At 45.7% G+C, this 24,464-nt stretch overlaps 1 protein-coding gene across 2 annotated transcripts in view; it reads left to right on the top strand.

Moving 5' to 3' along the window:
* The window catches only part of LOC1276845 (uncharacterized), an 86,946-nt gene that overhangs the window by 46,357 nt on the left and 16,125 nt on the right, over positions 1 to 24,464 (top strand). For both annotated transcript variants that reach the window (XM_316236.5, XM_001688758.2), the window contains exons 2-4: positions 21,921 to 22,347; positions 22,435 to 22,719; positions 22,795 to 23,270. In XM_316236.5, coding sequence (XP_316236.5) covers positions 21,921 to 22,347; positions 22,435 to 22,719; positions 22,795 to 23,270 — 1,188 coding nt within the window. The remainder of the gene's footprint in view (positions 1 to 21,920; positions 22,348 to 22,434; positions 22,720 to 22,794; positions 23,271 to 24,464) is intronic.

Below are 24,464 nucleotides of genomic sequence, written 5' to 3'. Positions count from 1 at the left end.
AGTGTCTATGTTTATTAAGGACACAGTTTTTCAAAATTTCTATGAACGACAATCTTGTCTCTGTTATGACGCATACTGCACGACCATCATGCAAGCAATATAAAAAAACATATGTAATAAATGTCACAGACACAGCAAGAAAAAGAAGTCCACAATGTTGGTCGCTGAAGCGACTGATTAAATAATGAACCCTTTTGCTTCGCTGTTTGCTTCGGGGTCATTAATAACTCTGTTTAAACACGCGTAAAATGCTGTGCGTCGCGTGCATTACATGATAAACACACATTAAGGAGCCCCAGGCCGGTTGACGAAGATAAATGACACCACCGAAAAACCGAAACCACCTCCGTTCGCTCTTGCCCGGCGGGACACTTCGATTATGCGCGCCGAACACAAACCACCACAATCTTTCTCACTGCAAACAAAGCAGCTCTAATCAACCCCCCATCAAGAGCAGCACCAGCAGATAAATGCAAAACTTTCGCTTTCATTCCCGCTTTCCCACACCAACGGCTGCTGGGACACACGCCAGACAAACGTCCAATATTTCCCATTCGACATGCAGGCAAGCGACACACACATCGCACGGCCACGTAGCGGGAGAGAAAGAAAACCTCCTATTTTCTGCCAGATTATAGCAAATTAAAATCGCTTTCACGACAAATCGCTGCACCGCTGGTTGCTCTCCCACCTACCGAGACACACGTGTGGTAAAGCCGCTTTACAAAATAAATATCTGTCCACTTAGCTCTTTACGGTCAAAATTGTCAAATAAGTCTAATTTGTTCTCCCGCCCCATTTAAAGTCCACGGTGCAACGGTTCTCACGAAGGTGGTGGTCGTGAACCCGCACGTTCCTCGGCTAATCAGCTCTCTTGCTCTCTCTCTCTCTCTGCCTTGACCACAAACACTCCGGGGCACTGGTTTGATTAATCAGATCACTTCCTGTCACGAGGGACTTGCCGGCGTGGTCACTGCACATCAACGGCTTTTGGGTTCGGAGTGCTGCATCCCGAGCCGGCCCTAGGTGATTAGTTCACGCTTTGGACGCCCACCACCACCCATTTCCCAGGAGTGCGCCCACCCACCCAACGCTTAATGATTTCACCGGAATTGTTCGACCCTTTCATTCTGGACACACCGACGACCCTGGAGGGCGGTTTGGAACACGCGCCAGCATACAAACGGGCCGCGTGAAATCGCTTTCCCCGGGCAGGTGGTGACAACATCCATTGGTCGTGACCCACGCAGGGAAGCGAATGGTTATGCTGCTTTCCCTGAGACACCCACCTTTCCACCACCCACGGGTGTGCACGTAACGGACGGGCAAAAGTGATTTATAATTACGTTATTGTTTGGAAAACAAACAGCACGAGCAGCACGGGACATGATGATCCGCCCTTTGCGCGGTGGGAAGCGAGTGCGTAAATGTGAAACGATTTGCAGCAGAGGTCATTTCCTTAAAACAAACACCAAACAACTGCTGCTTGTCTTTCTTAGTACACACACACACACAAAAACAATTACATCCAAAATAACAAACATAAGGAGGCTCCTCTTCCTTGACCCGTAAAGGAAGGTTCATGCACTGTCGGGCGCTCTTTGGAAGCGGCGCAAGGAGCAAAAAAAACTTTGTCCTGCTTGCGACCACCGACACACAACACATTTGGTTGATTGATTTATGTCCATGGCCCTGTTTCTCGCTCTCTCTCCCTTCCTTACATTGTTTAGCAATATCCGCATTGCCGGCAAAGGAAGCGAATGAGCGATGTAATAGCGTTAGCGTGTTTTTGTGCGTTCCAATCTCGGCTTTAGCAAGATAAATTGTTCTGTCTGGTGTTTATTTTTTGTCCACTTGTATCTAATTTTGCTTTTCTTCTCTTCTACTCGGCAGGTAAAACATAAATAAATATTTACTTTGATTGGATGATCGTGGTGCCCTGGTTGGAAGCAACAGGACCAGGAAGTGCAAGTATAAAACGAGCTATCCATCTCACACTTTCTCGTTCGATATTGTCTTTCAGTTTCAAGACTATTAAGGTCCTTCTAGGAAGATAGAAATTGTATTAAAACCTATAAGATAGCAGAATCGTAATTCAAAATTGAACATCAAAATCAAAACAGAATGTAGCATGATAAAAAAATTACAATTCTTTGTAAAGTAAATATTTAATCATTCTTGCAAAAAATAAATCTACGACCTTGCGAGTGGCCTTCCGGAAGTTATCTGGAGTTTTTATTATGTCAGACAAAGACATGCGTGTAGGCATTTGGAAATTGGTGGAGTAGAGCTTTTGCGTAATATTGATCCAGAAAAAATGTCGATTTGATGTCCACACCTCACTAGAAGATGTTGGATCGGTTCTCGGACTTGGTAGCTCTGCCGAATTTTGCCTGAATTGATTGCATTGAGTACTGGCGTCATTGCTTCATTTTCAGCATCATTTGGAGCTTCTTGTCGCGCAGGGTCGTCGACCATTCGAAACTCGTTTTTCTTTCGATGCTCAAATAGTCTTCTGACATTGTCAAGATGTTGTAGATACCGGAACAGGCTTATACGACGTCCACAAAGTACCGCAAGAAGTCCGTTTTGGACACTAGGGAGTGGCGTTCTTTGATCTTGCACGCTTCTAAAAGGAGTTGCTTAACTTTTTTGGCCATCATGGTTAGGATATAACTGATAGAGATGTTAAATTATGTCTTCTGATTCATGATATACTCAACTAATGATAAACGCACAAAAATAGACTAGTTTTAGCAATATTTTTAATCCAATCGTTATACTTTAAATTTCCCTAAATCCTGGAACTTTGGAATAGAACGTGGCAGAGCTCACAGCATCATAGATTGCATAATGCTCACCACAGAAACGCTCAACAAGTTGCGCTGCTTAGTACCAACGTGGACATAAAACCACTTCTACCACGATCGCGCTTATCACTTGCATCGGTTAAATGACACATTCTCACAAATGGTCATATTTCTCCCTAAACGTGTAGTTAGCGGGCTATTGAGGTGCGATAAACATAACACGTCTATCATTATCTAAAGATCAGACCGATCGTTCAACGCTTTGGTGGAGCACACGGTTGCCGGTGGAGCTGGTGGTATCGATCCACCAATCGAACCACCGTGAAATGAAATAAATCCTGCTAGAGCTTTTATTCGTGTCTTTGGGGAAAAAATGTAGCAGAAAAAACAGCCCCTTTTGAATAGCATACCCTAGCAGGGCGACAACTATGCTGCAACGATTATGCTCCCTCTTTCTGACAGGTGATAATCAACATGTTGGCGACTAAAGGCGACGGCAGCATTTGCCGTGGGAGTGATTGAAAATTTATGGACCTCAACCGTGTTTTTTCTTTTCTCGGTTAGTAGGGGGTGGTGGGGTGCAAAAGAACTGTCCCTTTCACCATACCGACGTGGCCGTAGGGAAGGAGGAGAACGATGGCCGCATGTCATCGATGCCAAAGCGACAGTTAATAAACTTTAATTGATGGATAAATTTGTGCCATTTTTGTGGTTATCATTTCACAATCAAGCACGAACTACCCTTCAGACAGTGTGTGTGTGTGTGTGTGTGTGTGCATAAGGTGAGAGAAAAAAATCCAGCATGATTGCGCACCAGCGTTTCGATTTCGTGGTACGCAAAGCTACGAATCGAACACTTGAATGGCATCTTGGCAACACCTCAATTATACCTCTTTGGCAGCAGGGTTGAAATGAGTACGGCCAAGCACTGGGTGAGGGGCGGGAAGCACGATTTACTATTTCGGTGCTAACATGAAAATGTCACCAGCATGCAGGAATGTATGCATTTTTTTTTCTTCTCATGTCTCTTTGATTAATTAAAATGTCTGCAGCTAATGAGAATTGGCTCAATTAGCTAGGGTGGCTGCGACGACGTGCGACTCCTTTTCCACGAGCTCGTCTAAGTCTTGTGAAAGTGACTATGTGTGTGCGCGTGTGTGTGTGTATCTTTGCAGCTGTCACAAGCAACCCTTGTACCGTGCACTGAAAGCCATTATTATTGAGTTGCAATTTTGAGCTGCAACATTCCTGCTAATCATTTAATGCGCCTTTCCTGCGGACAACTGCGCTTAAACAGCTCTGCGTACATTCTACATGTGTGTGAGCTTTTTTGCTTAATTTTCTTACAAAATCTACGAACGGAACCGTTGGTTAACTAAACGGCTTGCGCAGGCCTCGTTAGCCATTTGTTTCTGTGTACGGGCGACAAACGGGCTGCAACAAGGAGCTCACAAGTCACAAAAACACACGCGCAAACGGCCAATTTAACTTAACCTCGCTTAAATCAAAACGAAACGCTCACTAAATGTATGCGTGTGTGTGTGTGTACTATGCAATTTCTTGTGCACACACATCGCTTTCCAAAAGCGAACTTTAATTGGTTTCCAATTGCACGCCGCCCCGCGAATGGCTTTATTTGTCCGGCGTGCCTTATTATTAGTACACGCACCAGAGCACGCGTTTAAGGTCGTTCTCTTTCCCTAAATCAATGGGCGCGCACGTGTTTGTATAGAACCTTACGACAGTGTTCACTGGTTCTCGGGGTATTGTTTTTAACTACAGACATTACATTTTATATGCTTCATAATGTCTGCTCACTCGGCGAAACAAAATAGCACATTCGAGCGGCAACTATGATAAGCCAAAATTATAGGTCTCAGATACTAAAAAAGTCTTCACCATCGCCGCACATCACAATCGTCCAGCGGACGAGAATAGAACGTCATTTGCACGCGAAAACCGTGCCGTGCTGCGGAGAAAAATGCCTGTCCCGGTGGGTAAAGTATTTCCAGGCACGAACACCACCAGAGCAATTTTCCCCTGAACGCTTATTGAGCCGTCCTAAATTGACCCACTTTGGGGCCGCCCGGGTCGTACCTACCTACATTGTACTAATCGATCAGTAATTAGAATACACTCGAGTTCCTTCTTTCCCATTTGCTGCTGCTGCCGCCCGCTGCAAAGAAACTCGAACCGATTTACGCTCTAGATAGAGTGTTTAAAGTGCTATTTTGCCCTTCTCCTCTGCTCTGCTCCGTTTGCTGAACAGCTCCACCCGGGAAGCGGGAGCTTCGATTACCGGACGAGTGAGGTATTTTTACTCCGCCATTTAATCGAGAAGTTATTTAAGGATCTATTTTTTTCTCGCTTCTTTATGCAATATCTAGAATCGTCGATTACGTTTAACGTTACAACGCCCCAACCCGTTGCCATCATGAGTCATTTCTGTTGCGGTGGGAATGAGAATAGACAACGCATACACACACGGGCAGTTCCCCTTCGATTTGCTCACGGCAAACGGTTGACTGAACGATTCGAAAACCGGTCCGCAAACCGTTACACACTACATCGATTTGCATGTGCGATTCCCTTTCGTTTCGGTAAGGGTGTCTTTTAACACCAAAGGGGCGGTGTGGTTATGGTGGTCCTTCAAGGACGTCCGAATGGGAAGCGAATTGCATTCAGCATTCCTAATTGATACTGTTTCTTGCTGCGTGTTTGTTGTTGTACGCAATAAACCACCGCCCCAGCGAGGAAGCAAATGGTTGTCCCGATTAGTTATTCCACCTTCCGGCCTCGATGGGAAAGGGTGTTGTAGGACATGTGGGACCCACAATTAAAAGCCACCGCGGGATGCTTAGATAGTGTCCCAACGACCGATGAAGGGGTTTTTTCAAAGAGGTTGATTTCCTCAGTGAATGAAGCAGTCTCTGTGTGTGTCCCAAGATACTAAGCGAAAGGGGACGTTACTCTGCAATGCGGGCAGTAGAATAACGCTCGCGGGACAGTAGAACTGTCATGTCACACGAAACCGACGCTGACGGACAAACAATTCCCCACCTTTTTTTCGAACGTTAATGGGAAGTTGCGTGAAAAGCGCCCATTACCTTGGCAAACCACTTTCCGCGTTTAGCTCCGGCCAAAGAATGTTGATCGGTCCTCTTTCGGTTCTATGTCGTCTATGTGTCATAGCGTCTGTTTGTCATAGCGGGTTGATAAGCACGGGCTTCGTTTGATTTTTTTCCCATACATTCTTGACATGCTGGAGCTCTGCCGGAGCGTTGACAAGACAAGAAGAATGTTACAAACGAGCGCGGCATCGGTTGAGAAGGTTTGTCGTTAATGAGACTTCTTGGCCGTCGTCGTTAGCTGTATTAATTTCCTCTTAAATACATAGACCCGTACCTCGGGTTGCCTAACTGAAGCCTAACTGCCCCTGCGAACGTTACATTATCTCGTGTGTTACGTTAATAAGTTGCGGCTCCGCTTTTTATTTCTTTTTTGCCAGCTTTTTTGCCCAAGAGACTTGCATCACACATAGCGCACGAATCCATAATACAACACATACACACCACGTGTTAAAGCAAAATTCAGTGTACCACAAACAAAAAACCTGAAACATCTCCAGCAATGCTCATCCGCCACACATTGATGGGATGTAACGGACCAACCAAACATCCTTCTTCCTGCACCAAGTTTCGTGCCGGATCGATTCGATCGGCTCAACTCAGATGGGATCTAAAAAAACCGGCACAAACATAGACAGGAGAAAAAAACACATCGAGTCTCCACGTCAATCTTCGGCTTCACCGCCCATATAGCTGTGTGGTGTCGACCGGTCATCCGGTTGCATTCGTCAGCAGGCACAGGCTGCTGGCCCGGCACACAAAACGGAACAGAGTTTTTTTCCGTTCCCCCGCAACGCATTACTCCTTTACGCTGTGAAACTCTCTTCGGCGCTGGTAATTAGTAGCGGCGACGACCAAAAGCGTACAGAGCGCAAGCGCAATCCGGTGCAGTATCAGGGACAGTTTTGGAGCACGATTGCACATTATGGGATGCTGGAGTGTCGGTGCTGCCAAAATGATTCGTTGCGTCGAGCACACTTGCCCATGCCCATCTGTGGAGCTTTACAGATTTCTTTCTTCACCTCCTGACCGGCTCTCGTTATGAGAGCATGCTTTTACAGTTAATTAACCGTTAAGCCTAGACTAGACCCGGCCGGCCAATGCCAATCAACGAACGCGGTCCGTGTCTCGTCTCGGGACGGTTTTTTGGCGTGCGGACAATTATTGAAAAATAGTGTTAATTATTGTATGTGAAGTTGATTGGTGCGCAAGCGATACGATGTTATTAATAATTTATGCTATTTCATTTGTTTTAGTTTTTAGGCAAACAGGCATGCTTTCTGAACCACATGTCACGTGACAACCAGTAGTTGATGTTCTGCAAAAATAATGACTATAATTAGATCAATAAACAGGTTATAAGGCAAATTTTATTTAAATTTGAAAATTACACTTCAATTTTCTAAAGCGTTATGGCACCTTCAAGCGCACCAGCCCACGCTTGCTTTTAAAAAGGTCATTCGCGATAGGAAGTTCAATACAATCCCACCCCAGGCTGGACCCAATTTGCAAGCAAAAAGCTTCACGCACACGTCAACGCTGCAAGCGACTACCACCCCGAATCGATCAATCACACACACCCAAGAGAAAAGTCGTGCGCGTAACTATTTAGTTTGCCACCCCGCCGTAGCGGCCTTGCATGAGCGAAAGCACGCAAAATGAAAGCCGCGCGGCGTGGAAATCTATGCAAAGCGGGCAAAGCTCAAACAATCTTTAGTGTGTACAGCCGGCTGGAAAGAAAATTCGCCCGAGAAGCAACACCCCGTGAGTGTGTGAAGTGCATAAAAATAAGGCCATAAATTAATGGAAGAATGTTGGGGCGGTGGGTAAGAGTGGGTGGCGAAGGCGACGACAGTGGCTGCGAATGCGGTTGCAAATGAGCTGCATAGAAAGCATCGAGCGCTGTTATGCATATTCGTTAGCTTGTTTCATGAGAAATTTGTTTTGCTTTTTTTTCTCTCTCTCTCTTTGATGCTCGTGCGTGATGATAATTGCCTTCCAACGAGGAAGGATCGCGAGAGCTGCAACAAAGCGAGTCGAGGCACACGATTGTACACGCACAGCAACATTGAAAACGAATTTTGCATTGAAATCGTTAATTCAAGGTGTAGGTCAGTGAAACAAGCAGCCGAAGCAGCAGCCTCCAGCGCCGCCCGTTAAAGCCGCGAAGGCCTGTCGGGTGGTGGTGCGTGTTTGGTACGCTTTTTCCAACCGCTCGGGCCCACCCCGCTGCTGTGAGTTGAGCTCGAAAAGAGTCGAAAGCAGTGAAAAGATGTTGAACAGAAATTGCTTGACTCCTGATCGGTCTCTGATTGTGTGTGTATACCGATCCGATCGAATGGCGCCAAAGCAACAGGCCCCGGCAGTGAAGCAGGCAAAAAAGGGCTTCTCCACCGCTGGGCGCGGATAGATAACAGCTGGGTCAATGCGCACACACACATCCAATGGAAGGCCAATGGTGTTTTGCCTGAGAGCGGTGGAAAACATAGCAGCGAGAAAGAATGACAGACGTATCGAAATGGCCAACCCAGAGCCAGATTCAGCGCAACGAATCAAAGGCACACACACACACAGAGAAAATGAAGAAAATATCACTTTTCATGGTTAAGGATAAGCCGGATCGCTGCAGGTTTGCTGAGCGATTACACTCTCCTTTGCGATGGGTGGGGTGGGTGTGTAAGCCGGTTTTATGTTGCCAGTCAGCCAAGCTGCTTAATTGATGATGGGGTAGAAGTGTAGTGTACTGCGGGTAAAAAAAGCATTGAAGATAGCCAGCGAACCAGCGTGATGTGGATGAAGCTGCATTCTGCTTTCTTTTCGACCAGCTAAAGTACACGCCTTAATCTGATCATTTAGTCCGGTAATTGGATGAGTTATGTTAGAGACTTTGCGTTTGCGTGTGTTGTTTTTTTTCTTGTTTTTCTGTTGCCATTTGTTGATTTGCTTTTGCGATCTTGCGGGAGAAAATTGGCATTAGAAACGGGGGTTTAAATTAATCGGATTCTGCTCTCCACTTTAGCTGGCGCTCACAAATCGACAAATTGATGTAAAGAAAGAGAAAATGTTTTAACATTAAAAATTGCCTAAAACAAATCACAAGTACCCATTAAAACTTTTGAATATGCTCTGTACTTGTACTTTAAGGTAATTTTTCTTTGCTTCTTCTTATGCTTATTGTACAATCTGACGTCAAGCAATTGTCTATCAACTTCTCAATGATGGTTAACCCTAGGATTTTATTACAGAATATCTTCTAAATTGGTCTCCTAATTTCTAAATCTCATCTCTGTTGTAGTATTTTTTGTTATCGTTGAAACTTCATAATCTTCAATTTTAACGCTACATCTGTTAGTTTTTCCCACATCAAAATGCTCTATCAATTAATAACCATATTTTTACCTACTCCTCAAACTCAACACACACAAAAACCCCAGCAAAGCAAACCGAGTCCATGATTTTCAACATTAATTGATTCCAAAGCTCATTCTTTTGAAGCTGCAGAAATAATTGATTTTCCCACCCCCAAAACGGGCTACAACAGCGGGTTGGTTTCGAAGCTTCCGCAGCAAGCAAAAAAAGCACTAAAAGGTTGCTGCTGCTGCAAGGCACCAAACGCACATCAGCACTGTCAATCAATCCGGGTCTCGAAACAAATGGGAAGCAATTAGTCAGCGCGCGAACGCCTCTCGACGCCGGACAGATGAATGATTGAAAATTTCCGCCTGCTCTCGACCTCCAACCCCGTATCATTCAGCGCACAAACACACTCACAAAAAAAGGGGAGTTTCAACTTTATAACAAATCATCACCCGCTCTTCGGCAAATCTCACCCGTCGCTGCCGTGTATTCGCTGCCGTGTCCGCTTCCCATACGACAATGAGACACTCCGGAGACACTATCCCCGACACGACTGTCACTCACGGGGATCTCGGATTGGATGGATGGTTCGGTTTTGTTGTGATACCGGTACGGTCTCGCAGCAGCAGAACGATGCCTTCAGCTGGCGAAAGGGAAACCCACTTATCGTGTTATCCATCATGTCGCCATTACTCATCTTAAGCAGGCAGCACTACCCTTCGCCCACCCCATCCAGTACCGATGCGCGCAATTGACTCTCGGGGTTGTGATTTATCAATTATATTCCGATTTGTGGGTCTCGAGAATGTCATCCGAGGTGCAGGAAATGTGCAATGGGCAAGAAATTATATAGCAATTGCACACACACACACACTGCTGCATTGTCGAGTCTAGCTACTGCTACAATTCAATTAACATTAGCTTGGTGGCTTGGATGACTACTTAGCGATGAACGATGAAGCGAGGGGTAGGCATAAACGATCGTTCAGAAGGAGCTTATATTCGACATTAATTGTCCCATTGCCGGAGCTTTGGTTCGATGACGTGTTGTAGATGTTTTGTAAAAATGTCAATCATTTACTCAGAACTAAGAGAGATAGGATGAAAAAAGTTCAACACAGCAGTCAGAGTTGTCCTATGGTCGAACTATGATCGTTCAAGAAGCAAATCTCCATCACATTGCGTATACCAACTTCACTTTAAAATTCCAACGTATTAAGGCAATATTTTGACTAATTTTAATAGCTTTAATTACGCAATGAAACAACAAAACCAAACACACACACACAAAAAGCACTCTGCCCTCCACTAGCTTCACAACACAAGCGCTGGAAATCGTCACACCGTGCAATGTGCTCATTTGCGGTAATTAGTGCACACCCGTACAACCGAATCTCCACGCTTGTAAAAGCCCTTTCCACTGGAGCCGAGGCTTGTGGCCTCATTCCGCAAACTAGGCAAGCGGGAGAAGCGAGCATTTGGGCATCAACACCTTTGTCTTTAAATGATCCTAAAACGTACGCCCCGACACGCGCCCCGACTGGCGCATGGCGTGCAGTAATAGTGGTGCATTTTGCATTTAAGGACAGGGAGGAGCATATGCAGCACGGTTCGCGGCAGTGAAATGTTTCGGGTCGACAGAAATTGCACCCAAAAAGGAAGCCAAAAACATCAACCACAACAACACGCCTTTGGTTGTTGTTCGTTCGTTCGTTGGCAACAGGGACTGGTTGGCAGTAATGGGCTAAAGCACTTCTTTGCAAACATGGCGAAATAATGCGCCTAGTGGTCATGTTTTGGCTAGCGGTGTTTTTTTTTTTTTTTTTTTTTTTTACACAGCTTCACGTCTTTTTCATTCGATCAAAAGATGTTGATTATATAAGCTGTTTTTGAGTGTAGATGAAAAATACTGCTTTAAAATTACTGATGCAAATCTGTCCCAAAAATACAGCGATACAAAAATAATGATTTACCATCAATTCACAAATTAAGAAACCATAAACAGTTCATGTATCAAAAGCTTTAATATCTTATCAGACACGTTATTGTGCCCTTGATTGAGGAAAACACTATGTTTCCGGTCGTAAATACCTTTTATTTGCCGCTCAACTCAATGTTGAATATCCCTGCGCTCTTAGCATTACAGATTAAAGAGCGCCAATGTTCAAAAACTTAACATCACACCAAAACATGAAAAACCATTTTAATCTAATTTTCCAACCCATAAAACACATTTTTTTCCAAATTCGACACATCTTTCAACAGCTCTCGAGACTTGTTAATTTATATGGAGATCTAATCTAGACTCATTTTGCTTTTCTTTACAGGTGAGACCAACGTTCCGATGGCTTCCGGTAGAAACCGTAAACAAAAACTTGCAGCACCGCTCCGTCACGAACTGGCACCAGCCGACAAAAGAAATACGCATAAATTATTCTACCACCCGCTTCTTCTCGCTCTCTGCCGGGGCTGCCACTCTCTCGGTAGACCATAAATCATCATTAAGCATCGTGTAATGTGATTTAAACATTACATTAAAACTGTCCAGCGGCAAAGTGGCGGAAGGGAATAAACGCGTTCTACGCGTAAAAATGATATGTGTGTGAATTGATTCAGTTCGAGGGGTTGATTCAGTGCGCGAGACACGACTGCACATTCGAGCTTTTTCATATTCATGAACGCATACGGGGAGAACTTTTTATTTGTCGGAAATTCTTTGAAAACATTTCGAATACATTTATGGCATTTAATGCTCGTTTAGTGTGAAATTTTATGCACGGACACACTGGATTCGTTACGATTTTTTGTAACATAACACAAATATCAAACGTATTCATTATTTATGCAACACACACGAAAAATAGTCGTAATAAAAGCAATGCATCAATAAACAACTACACTAAAGAGACTGTTCCGTGTTGCAGGCTTCAATCGCGACTTCCTGGAGCAGATTGAATATGGAACCTCATCCGTGATGCGATTTGTGGCTTTCCGTGCACACATAAAGCTTTCGTTAAGCCTTTTCCTCACCTCGAGCAATCATATCTCAGCGCTGTAATCGGCCCAAAGCCTCTGTCTCATTAGCGAGAAGCTTTTCATTTTACACGTGTGCGTGCGAAAGGGCCCATGTAGACTGTAGAGTGCGTGGCAGCCGAAACTCAACGTGATAATTCTCCAACAATAAATCCTACCCTCAAACAACATTTATGAGACTTTGCTCAGCAAGAGATTTCCAATCAAATCCAAGACCAAGAAATTAAATTACTACTTTATATGACAGAGTAAGAGCTCACACGCACTCCCCCATTGCTGCGTTACATGAGCTCACACAACAGCACACGATGGCTCACACAGCCGCAGTATGCGTGTGGCGATAAATGAAGCCAACGAAAGGAGGAAAAAACCAACCACCGATTTCAAAACCAAGCCTTCCCCCCCCGTTCACTAAGTAGGTAATTATGCACACTCGTTAAACTGGCGCAACACATTCACACACTATTGCTCCAGTTTTTCTCTCTCCCTCTCTCTGTTTGGCTTTGTTAGTACACACATAAAACCATTTACTACAGCACCACTAAGCCACCATACCACTGAGAGGTGCACACGGCCATTAGGTGCACGAGTTGCAGAGAGAATGAAAAAAACCAACAACAGCAGTGCACTTGCCTACGCAACCGTTGCGGGAATAGTTGTTTGGGAAGAAATGAAAACGTCCCATAGACAACACTTGACGTTTGCCACACATCTCGCTTAGTGGCGGCGTGAGTATGTGGAAGCAAGAAAAAGCAAAAAGAAAAAAACCAAAAACAATCCCACTGCACCGCAAAAACAGCCTTTTCATTGTGAATGTTTGTGTTTTTTTTTAATTTTCATTGTAGCCTATATCTTAGCTACCTACTAATGGCATACGATGCTTGCCACCGAAGCACGCTAATTGACCGATACTAATAAACAGCACCACACGCGAGCCCTCCCTCCCTCTAGCGGGAAAAGCGTGGAAGCTTTCCCTTGACAATTGATCGCAGTGTCAAAATCGAGGCGACGCCATTAGACAGTCACGAGGAGCCTGACGATGCTGTGGAATGTGGAACAAACGCCACCCAGAGCACGCCACTCCGCGTGTTTGTAGTTTGTTTTTTGTATGTTCATCCATGCAAACATTGGAATGTTTTACCTCTTTTTGCGAATTTACCGTCGCTGTACACCCCCCCTTACACAGTCATACCCACCGAGCGGAGGCTGGGCCGCATGGGACGCGCGTTTAATTACATCAATCATCGTCGTCAGGGACCCCCCGGCCGGGTGCTGCTGACAAGCGCGCCCAGCCGGGTGCATACTGACAGCGAGCAATTAAATAAAAAGCACTGCAGCAGCTCCCTCTGTCGCTCGCTATCTATTTTACGTCGCTTGAGCTGCAGCTGAACAGGCAAACATAAACAGAATTTAGCGAAGTTTAGGCCGCACGCTGGTGGGAGTTTGTCTCACGTAGCGTGTATGAATTATGTTTTTGGCTGTCTAGCAATCGCTTGCAGTTTAATTGAATCGTGGATCGATGTGCCAGTTCAATCAAACACTTCATTTTGTAAGTATTGAAAAGGATATAAATTAAATTGCGTTTTGGATAACTATGTTGTAATTTTGCTTCAAACTACGCTTTGGCAAAATATTAAAATGAGCAACAATTAAGAGAGAATGAAAACCATCAATAAACACTTTCAAAGATCTATTTCTCTCCAATTATTATCTTCAAAAAAGAAGAAAAGCAATGAAAACAATAGCGTATTCATTATATTTCCCAATTGGGAAGTTTTGCAAATAAACCAATATGCAAATAAATTGCAATAAATCTGATTGTGCAAACGATCGGTTTCGTTTTACAACATTATTTGGTTGTCACAATGCAAGAAGGAAAGAATGTCTGAATATTATTCCATCATTCCAGTTTTTATTGCTCAATTTTCCAATGCACCACGCAATTTTCATTGATTGCAAATACACACACCTGCCAAAATCGTAATAAACACAACCGTGTTCATACAATCGTAATCCCCCCCCCCCCCCCTTCCTGCTCTTACAACCGCTCCTGTGCCTCACCACACGCCTCGTTCGGCGCGAATCCATAAATAAATTTAATTTTCCAACACGAAGATTTTTCCATTTTCCCAACCCACTCGATGGCCCGGCACACGGTGGGAGTGGTACGCAATTTCACTCAATCGAATCCATTGCCATTAGTCGGTGGACTCGGGGTGGGATGAAGGTAGAAATGGCGCTGTTTGGAAATCGATGGAAACGCAATCCTTGACAAAAGGACACTTCTCCATTGCTAACCACACCGACACATACACACGCTGAGCTACAAACATACATATAAAAAAGCACATTTGTTCCAGCGGGATGAGTGGCAGTGGTTCTTGTCGCAATAATTTTGATGGGCCCGTCGGTGAGGGTCACCATAACACAGCCATAACTCTCTCTCTGTGCCGCTCGTAGGCCGTCTCCATTTACCGAACGGAAAAGCGGTCAGCGGCATCATCACATGGTTGAGGTGATTTTATTTTTTTTTTTTACCATATTTCATTTGCGGTCAGATTGGCTGTGATTGAGAGGTGCTATTTCTGCGAATCGTTCAGGTTTTTCGATACCGAGCCGATCCAATTTCCAATACCGAACACCACACGACTCTTCCTCGCAAATATGCATGTTACGAGGTGTGTTTTGGTAATCTTTTTTCTTCTATTTTTTGTGCACACAACCACGACACCGGGATTATTCAACACGGTCGGTTTACCAATCATCCGGGCGGGTCGGTCATAACACATCAAATGTAGATCGAAATTTAATTACGGCGTTCGATCGCGAATCTCATTAATTACTACACGAGTGCTCGCGGGTGGGCAGTTTTGGTGTGCGAAATAATGCTCAATTTTAACCACCAGCGCCAAAAAAAAACTCGTTAATTAAACAAACACTCCGCACCATTACTTGCTGTAGTTTAAGTAGTGTTTGCACAGCGATTGAAATCATTTGCACAAGACGTTAGCAACAAAAAACACGATCTTTTTTTTAACACACACTTAAGAGCACTCCATCCTCCTCCGTGTAATCCGACTGTAGCATCGAATCCGTTTCGCAAACAACGCCAACTACAATGTGTGCAAATTGTTGCCCGATGCCCTCTGCTGCTGCTGCTGCTGCTGTGCTCGGTTAATCCTGCCCACTTTCCGGGGGCTTTGCAGCTTTACATAACCTCTCTCCTTTCTTCTCTGATCCGAGCACACCATTGTGGAGGTCGCGCCTATGTATCGCTCTACATTTTTGCTCCTCCAGCCGGAAGACTTACTGAGCAAAACCTTATCCTTTCTGCATCCATCACACCCTGTGTGCGACACTCAATCACTCTCAATTAGTGCCAGCGCACCAGGCAGGAAACTGAAACCACTTGCACCTGAGCGACCCCAGTGACCCTGGGCGCCACCAGGAAGAAATCTATTCAGACACTCTCACTCACTCGGAGCGCATAGCTCTAATTAGGAGACAACCCTTTGAAGACACCCTCCCCCCTCCCCTTCGGCAGGCTGTTTTCCGGAGCAACCGACCTGGCGCAAGGCAATGATCGAGTGCACTTGAGGCGGGACAGTTCGACGTACTTCTCGATCAAAATGTGCGCGGCTGGATTGGATTGATTTACGTTTGACAGCAAGGCTTAGTGACTTCTTGCTCGGTACACTTTGAAAGAAAAGAAAAAAAAATCGTGCCAATGAATGACGTACGTACCCCCCGTCAGGGCAGCAGCGTCATAAGGGGGCTGTTGGGCTGATAGGTGATTGTACCGCGCCTCTGCGCCTCTCTTCCGGCACAGACACACGGATCGACATATTTCATCTTTCAGCTCACTCACGGGGCCCAATGTATGTTATTTTTGCCCCTCGTCCTCCGCGCATAATTTAACCCGACACTCACACGACGCGCCTGCGCCAGCTGGAACGGGCTGCGCCATGTGGGCAATTTGTGTCCGAACTGGCGCGGGCCGCAAAGGGAATTCAATTTATGACCTCAAATTGGATCATTTCCAATTCGTACGTATCAATTACGGGGGACGTGCGGCTTCTTGCCTTCCGTTGCACGATTCCGCGTTCGATTATTCAAATCAATTGAGGTGGGGGAGGGGGGGGGCAAACAAATACAAGAAAATAATGACACAAAAAAATGTGCTGCAGTTGCATCGTTGGCTGCGATCACAAACGAAAAAAAAAACATCACCCGGATGTGGGGAATAGAAAATAAAAAGCCAAGCGAGCTTTGAGTTGAAGCGCCTTCATCCCTTTCATTCCGGGGCGGGTAATGATGGTATGTGAGCACAAAAAAGGGACATGTCGTGCGCATAATCAGCTGACCCACCGACACAAACGCCACATGATGACGATGCAGGGCACACAGGCGCGAACACATTCAATCGTACAGCGCTGGTCGGGCGACCAATTAATTCAATTTCCTGTAATTACCGTCCGATTACTTCACCTCAACACACTGGTGGCTTTGATGTTTGAGCACCGCGCGCAGAGGACGAACCGGGGAAGGAATGTGATATTTCTATATTTTTCCCCCTTTTCCCTCTTGTTACTTTACCCCCTCTACTGTGGACGGGATGTATTAAGCCTGGGTGAGTTTTGTTCAGAGTAAGCGTTTGGTGACGCGATGCGATCACTAAACAGACCTAGCTCACCGTTGCCTTTACCGGTGCATTCGGTGCATTCGGTGGCCCCTGGAGTGGATCGATTTCACTTGAAAGAGTAGCCAGTGCCTTTGCAAAGGTGTTTAATTTACTTCCAGCTGGTTTGATGTGCTGTGTGTGCATCCGACTCGTTCCATACACAATTAGCGCTGGACGGAGTGTCAACGTACCTGATGATGAGTTGTTTACAAAATAATGGACATTTTGTCTGTAAAGAAACACACTTTTGAAGACTAAGTTGTTATGACGATGAAACGCAAACTTATTGTTTGGATTTTGCATGTCAACAATTTTGTTATTTCAGCCAAATGTGTACTTGATGTTAAGCAAAGGCGTAGTAGCAAATAAAGCATTTTGTTTTAAATTTATGCTTAAATTTGGCGAGTAAACAGTTTATCCCTACTTGCTTTGTTGTTTAATACACATAATTGTCTTGTATAAACATTTCTGATGTTTTTAAGACTAATAAATAACTTGATTTCAACTCAAAGCAACAAAACTGATTGCAAACTCGTAACAAATTCGTTCATTATCGACAACAAATTCGAAAACAAATAAATAATTAGCTTGAAAATGAACTTGTACCCAGAACTAACCAATCAACTCCAAAAATGGTTGGATGAACAGTTTTTTTCAATTAGCTTGTTGGTCACGCCCAACAATATCATGTCATCAAAATTCTCAACAAAAAAATCTATTTTGCATACACTTCAGCAACTTTAAAATGTTCCAGTGCCGGCACACAAATGCATCATGAAATAGAGCGCCTACCGCTTAGAACCGCTCATGCGAAGGAACCATTTGCAAGTTGGCACATTTGCGTCGGTCACGCACGCATTAACTGGGGGGACGGGACACTGCCTCTCCAAACTCTCCCCCTAAACGTTTATGATAAATAAATGCTCGCTGACTCGATTGACGACTACCCGCATACAAAAGGGTCGTAAATCAGCACTTCTTGGAGCTTCCTCACCTAACGACCCACAGAGCACCGAGAGCCAGTTCGTGTCCCGGGGAACCCATTTCGGACCAAACTTTATCGTCGCAGCGCACAAAGCAGAGAGATAGAGAGAGGATTAAAGTTTCACTATCAGAGTGGTAAAACTTTTGCGGCAAAATGCGCAAACAACTAACCGGGGTAATAACTGCAACCGGGAAGTCATCCTCGGGATAAATGGTTCTCGCTCTCGCTATCTCCGGCTACGGTGTGCCGGGAATGTCAATTTATCTTGCGGGAGAGGGGAGGGGATCTGCATCGCAAAAATCAATCTCAACTCACAAAGCATCCATCCATTGTGTGATTGCGCCTGACCTTTGCTTCCGGGGCAGGAGACGATGACGAAGCCCGTCGCCTTCGTCTATGGGTTGAATCGAGCTCTGAATCCACGCGCAACTTCTGCAAAGTTCTGCACCACGATGAAATGGCTGCCAAAAAGTTGCATCTGTTGCATGCCGGAAATGGAGCAAGAGCAGGCAACAGAGCAGAGCTTTGCAGGTGAAATATTGATCAGCTCCGCAACGAAAAGTTCTAGCGCTATGGGTGCGCTTTACACATACAGATTCGGTGTGCAAACTCCATCGAAGGGATTGTACAGATTTTGGGTTAAAAAAAATGAACGCTTTCCATATTGGCAAACCAAAACTAAGCTGATTAGTACCAGGGTTAGTTGGTGCTGTTGTGTTTCCCTAGAATCCACAAATTTGATTGCATAGAACCTACGCATCTTGCGAATTGAAAAAAAAACAGGCAAAGTATCGTTAGCATAAATAATATCGGGAACTGGTGTGTGGACGTGATCTAGTATAGAATCAATGCAACAAAAAAAGATCATGACAACCCACCACAAAGACAGCGGCGGTCTCTCTCTCCGAGCTGAAAAGGTATCACTTACGTCAACAAACCGGAGGTCCCGCCGACCGAACGGTTTGTGTCCCAGAAAAGGTCGTGCATATTGTGCAATTTATTTTGTGCGGGAATGACACCAGAACCGGTGCCATTCCTTCCCTATATCACCGCCCATATCGAGCCAGTTCCGTCAGCAAAACGCCAACGTTGCGTGTTGACTGTGTTGTTCACCGTTGCCTCGCAGTACCAGGTGTATCGGTACCACCAGCCAACCGGGCGTTGTTGCGCACTTTTGGCCCCGTTTTGCGAAACGTTTGAAATTTCATCAATTCTACCCCTGCTCCTGCCATTTTCACAACCAACTCGTTCGGGTTTGGATAGCCCATGTAACATTCCAGGGTGTCTAAAAGGCACGCCCGGGACGCCCGGGTGGCGGTTGCTATTTCAATGGCAAACATTGACATTTTCCAACCCGTGCTGCTGCTGCTGCTTTGGCTGGCTCGATTTCCTTCCATTCCCTTTTTTAAAATGGCTATCGTGCATTCCGCCCGTTTGCCCGTTTGATCCGGACCGATTTTGCGCGTACGCCAACACCTAAGCCCATTTCTGCACCGCACTTCTTCCACCTCTCGATCCGTGTGCGCCCTTGAAACACCAGTTGGGGCTGGCAGGGAAAACAGTATAATTTATCGTCTCCTAACCCTGGACTGCCAAAACCTTTGGTACACCTTTGGGCGCCATGTAGCGCGCACAAGAACCACGACTACGGCGGGTATCCGTAATCGAATCGAATTCATTTGGAGGAACTTTTTACGGTTACTGCCCGGTTCTGTTACACCCTTTTTTTTGTTGTAGCTGTTGGGTTCAGGGATTCACGCTGACGGGGCACGGGAAATTCGCTCAAACGTTGACCATTGATTGGATGAAAAATGAATCCCACCATCCAGCAGCATTCGATCGTTACCGGGATCTGACCTTTCGCGTGCTGGCGAGTTCCGTTGCCTTTTTTGGGGTTGTTTCTGAGGGCGCTTTTGGGAAGTTCGGGGGGAGAGGTTTGCTCTTTTGAACGCTTTGTAACATCACTGTTGCTACACGAAAATGGGCAATTGCTTTAATAGGACCGAAAGGGTGATTATGCTGTCGTTTGATCAAAAGGTATTGTTGGTGTTGCTTTGTATATTGTTTTAATCGTGTGACATTAGAAGATCTTCTTTAAATGTGAAGAATTTAGGTAAACAGGTTTCTGAAGTTGTTCTATGTTATATTATGGACCATATCCTACCATACCATATAGACTCTTAAACTGTTAGGATTTGTCTTACGTGTCTCGGCCGACTTTAAAGATCCTTTCAGTTTAAAAACATTATACTGTTCTCTAGTCCGTCCCATCCTGGAATTTGCCAGTGTAGTTTGGTGTCCCCATCAAATCACATACATAGATAAAATTGAAAAAATTCAGAAAAAAATCACACGTGTTATGTTTCATCGTCTTCCCTGGTCAAACCAAATTCCACGTCCTTCGTATAATGTTCGGTGTTTACTATTCGGCTTAGAGACTTTACAGCATAGGAGAACTACGGCTCAGATAACTTTTATGCATAAATTATTAATTGGAGATTTTGATGCACCTGACATTTTAAATTTTATTTGCTTTTCTACTCCCTCTAGAGGTCTTAGAAGTAGAGAGCTACTAAGAAGCCCTTTTAGATCGACTGGTTTTGGTGCCAATGATCCACTGCTCAAAATGATTGATGTGTATAATAGGTTAGGGTTATCAGCAGATTTCAATCAATCCGTTAGTCAGCTGCGTCAGCATATTCAAGTTAGTTCTAGGGCCATAATTTAAACTTGTACTCTGTAAGCATTAAGTTATTTAGGCATACTGCCCGATAACTTTGATTTAAATAAATAAATAAATAAATAAATAAATAAATATCGGTTTCTATTAAGACGTTTAGATACGTTAAGTATAGAGAAGCAATACTTAAATGATTAGAACATGAGTAAATATTGAATCCTAAAAAAAAGGTACAACGAGGACATTGATTTATTGGTCACAAAAAGACAAAGAACAAGACCCTAACAAGTCCTTTTAACAAAACAAAACAGAAGAAAATTACTCAATCTCACGACCAGGAAATGGTTGCATACTTTGCAAAAAAACGCACACGCATTCAATTCGTTATGTGCTTCTTCAAAACGAACTCACGAAACACAGGAGGATTTCGCAATGTCAAGGCCTTCACATAGCAGAAACACATCACAGCGTGATCACGGTGATGAATTGGCCCAGACGCTCTCCAAATGGCACTCCCAGACAAAATGTCAATTTCAATCGCTGCTGCCGGCTGCTTGTTGCATCTGAGGCACACACAGCAACCAAGTGGCAGAGAACAAACACACACACACACACACACATAGACATCCACAAATAAGGTACTATACAATTTCTAGAGCTTGCATGAGCAGGTCTGTTCCCAATTCCCACTGGCGATGGGGATGGTTTGTTGTTATGCAGATGGCAAACGCTCAATACGGTGGATTTGTGTTTCCATTCAGCAAGTATTACGCCTGGGAATCTCTTTAGCCACACATACACGGAACTGCAACAGTGCAACGAGTGCAACGTGTGGGGGGAGGGGAAAGGGGAAGACAGAAGCTGGCGTTATGCATACGAATTGCAGCTTATGCGAGTGCTTTTACGGGCTAAGATGTACGTGGGAACTTCACATCTTTCATCGGTGTACCAGCCCAGACGGCGCTGCTCTGTGTGTGGGATGCAGACCCCCCCCCCCCCCCCTAGTACATACGAACATATTGATCAATAAATTCACATGCACCCAAGCGACCGACCGACCGGGTGTGAAAGGAGTCACTTTTGTTGGGTCAAAAAACTGACTCCGAAGTTGAATTTGTGTTGTGGAATTTGAATGCAACGGTGCTGCAATGCTACAGTTACGAAATGGAAGGAACTGTCACGTCATCAACCCATATGTGAACTAAACATTCTTCTTCTTCTTCTTTTTCTTCTTTTTGCAATTCAGATGAATCATTCGGACACGATCAGACACCGGCCGGCTCCTGGTGGAACTCACACCTGACCGAACCACCGAGCAAGAACTTCTACCAGGCGACGCACGGACTGCTGCAGACGCACCCGTCCGTGCCGAGCCTGAAGCCGGTTGCGGGAGCGCCTGCCGCCCCGGGCCCATCCGCCCTGCCGCTCAGCTCGCGCAAAGCACCGACCGTGTCGTCGGCGGCCGCCCTCAACAGTGGCTTTCCGTCGATCGCCAACCCGAACCCGCGGTCGCCGTTTCGCCATCTCGACTTCAGCACCAGCGCGACGGCCGAACTTCGGCGCAATCCCAGTCTCTCGGCCCCGGATGAGTGTGCGCGCGCGTGCCGCGAGGGCGAACCGCCAAGGATTTGCTACTACCACTTCACCGTTGAGTACTACACCGTACTGGGAGCGTAAGTATTTGCCCTTAGACAAACCCAGCAATATGGCATCTATGGGTAACTCCAACGACTCATCTTCATCTTACAAATGCTCCACAGCGCTTGCCAAGTATGCACACCGAACGCTACCAACACCGTCTGGAGTCACTGTCAGTGCGTACTGGCCGATGGTGTCGAGCGCGGTATCCTCACGGTGAACCGTATGATCCCCGGTCCGTCCATCCAGGTGTGCGAGAACGATCGCGTCGTGATTGACGTGGAGAACCACATGGAGGGTATGGAGTTGACGATCCACTGGCACGGTATCTGGCAGCGCGGCACGCAGTACTACGACGGCGTACCGTTCGTCACGCAGTGTCCGATTCAGCAGGGCAACACCTTCCGGTAAGCATCATCAAAACAACCTCCTTATAGTCACACGACTCTATGACACCCTTTTCTCCGTCTTTTGCAAAACAGTTACCAATGGACTGGAAATGCGGGAACACACTTCTGGCACGCCCATACCGGTCTGCAGAAGTTGGACGGTCTGTACGGCAGCATCGTCGTTCGGCAGCCACCGTCGCGCGACCCTAACTCGCACCTGTACGACTTCGATCTGACCACGCACATCATGCTGGTGAGTGACTGGCTGCACGAGGACGCCGCTGAGCGCTACCCGGGCCGTCTGGCGGTGAACACCGGTCAGGATCCCGAATCGCTGCTGATCAACGGCAAGGGCCAGTTCCGTGACCCGAACACCGGCTTCATGACCAACACGCCGCTGGAGATCTTCACCATTACGCCCGGGCGCCGCTATCGGTTCCGCATGATCAACGCGTTCGCTTCCGTCTGCCCGGCCCAGGTTACGATCGAGGGACATGCGCTGACGGTGATTGCGACCGACGGCGAGCCGGTGCATCCGGTGCAAGTCAACACCATCATCTCGTTCTCAGGTAAGTTGTGATTTTGAAAAGGAGGTTGTAGAAGACGAATGTCTTGAGTTCCCAAACCGATTAAGTACACGCCATAGTTTAAGCTGTTTCTACTAGATGGCGCCAGTTGGAAAAGGAAATTCTAATCTCATTGGATCTCGTTCCTTTTGATCTGTCACGCAAACTTGCTAATTAAATTACGCGTGTCTTGGAGCCATATCATCGTCAAAGCCTCCCATGGGAATGTTTTTCTTGGCTAATTGAATTTCACAACTCACAACTGTGTGAGGGGTGTGTGTTAAACCCTCCCTCAGCGTCCGCAGCGTAATTTACACGCCATTCACTACTAACAATGACTAGCCCGGGGTTTCAATGATCCCTCACTGGAGCTTTGTTTGTAATCAATTACCGTTGCCGCGCCCGGTCAAATTTTACTCCCACTTTACGTGTGGGTCGCCACTTCCCCATTTTTATGGACAAAAGGGCAGTGGGTCATGGGGCGTATCATATTGGTCTACTTCCGTGTGTGTGTGTGTTTTTTATTTCAACCAAACCATGAACACATTGATACTTTACTTGTTTTTCTCCCTTTTACACATCGAAGTGTGTGCGTGATTGCTTTACGGACCTTTCGAAGCGCTCATTCACAGGCCTCGAATTTTTCATTGAGTCACTGTCAAGGCAACAGACATGAGAACGCGTCTTGACCTTTACAACAACCCCATGCCGCCGCCGCCGCAAAGTGGGTGCGTTACGAATTGAACACAAGCGCCTGCTATTGGTGCTGATTGAGAGATTTTACTCCTTCGTTTTGCCCTTTTTTCTGTCTCATTTTTTGTTTCTTGAGTGAGTCACGAAATTTTCACAAAATCAACCCAAACGATCGAAATCAATTCGATGCGTATAAATAAACTCCCACATTGGTTGTGCGGTGTTGGTGTGTCCGTTGTGTGCGGAATACAAAATCAGGCACACGGATCGGATTCAATTTGGTCGCCTCTTTCGATGCACAACAGCAACAGCACAATTGCAATACACTGCTGCACAACAAAGTGATGCATTTAGAAACTCGAAAACGAAAGGGAAACTAGTCGGGTTGCCCGATGCATCGCAACGCACCGCATTGGAAAAACTAAACCACCATCATCATCAAGGTCTCATTGGCATGCAGAACGAGACGCCCGTAACCGGACCAAGGATACTAAGGTGTGCGGC

The sequence above is a fragment of the Anopheles gambiae genome, chromosome 2, assembly GCF_943734735.2.
Source record: "Anopheles gambiae chromosome 2, idAnoGambNW_F1_1, whole genome shotgun sequence".
NCBI classification, from domain to species: Eukaryota; Metazoa; Arthropoda; class Insecta; order Diptera; family Culicidae; genus Anopheles; species Anopheles gambiae.
Note: the sequence above shows the minus strand (reverse complement) of the source record. Positions and strands in the feature narration are given on the sequence as shown.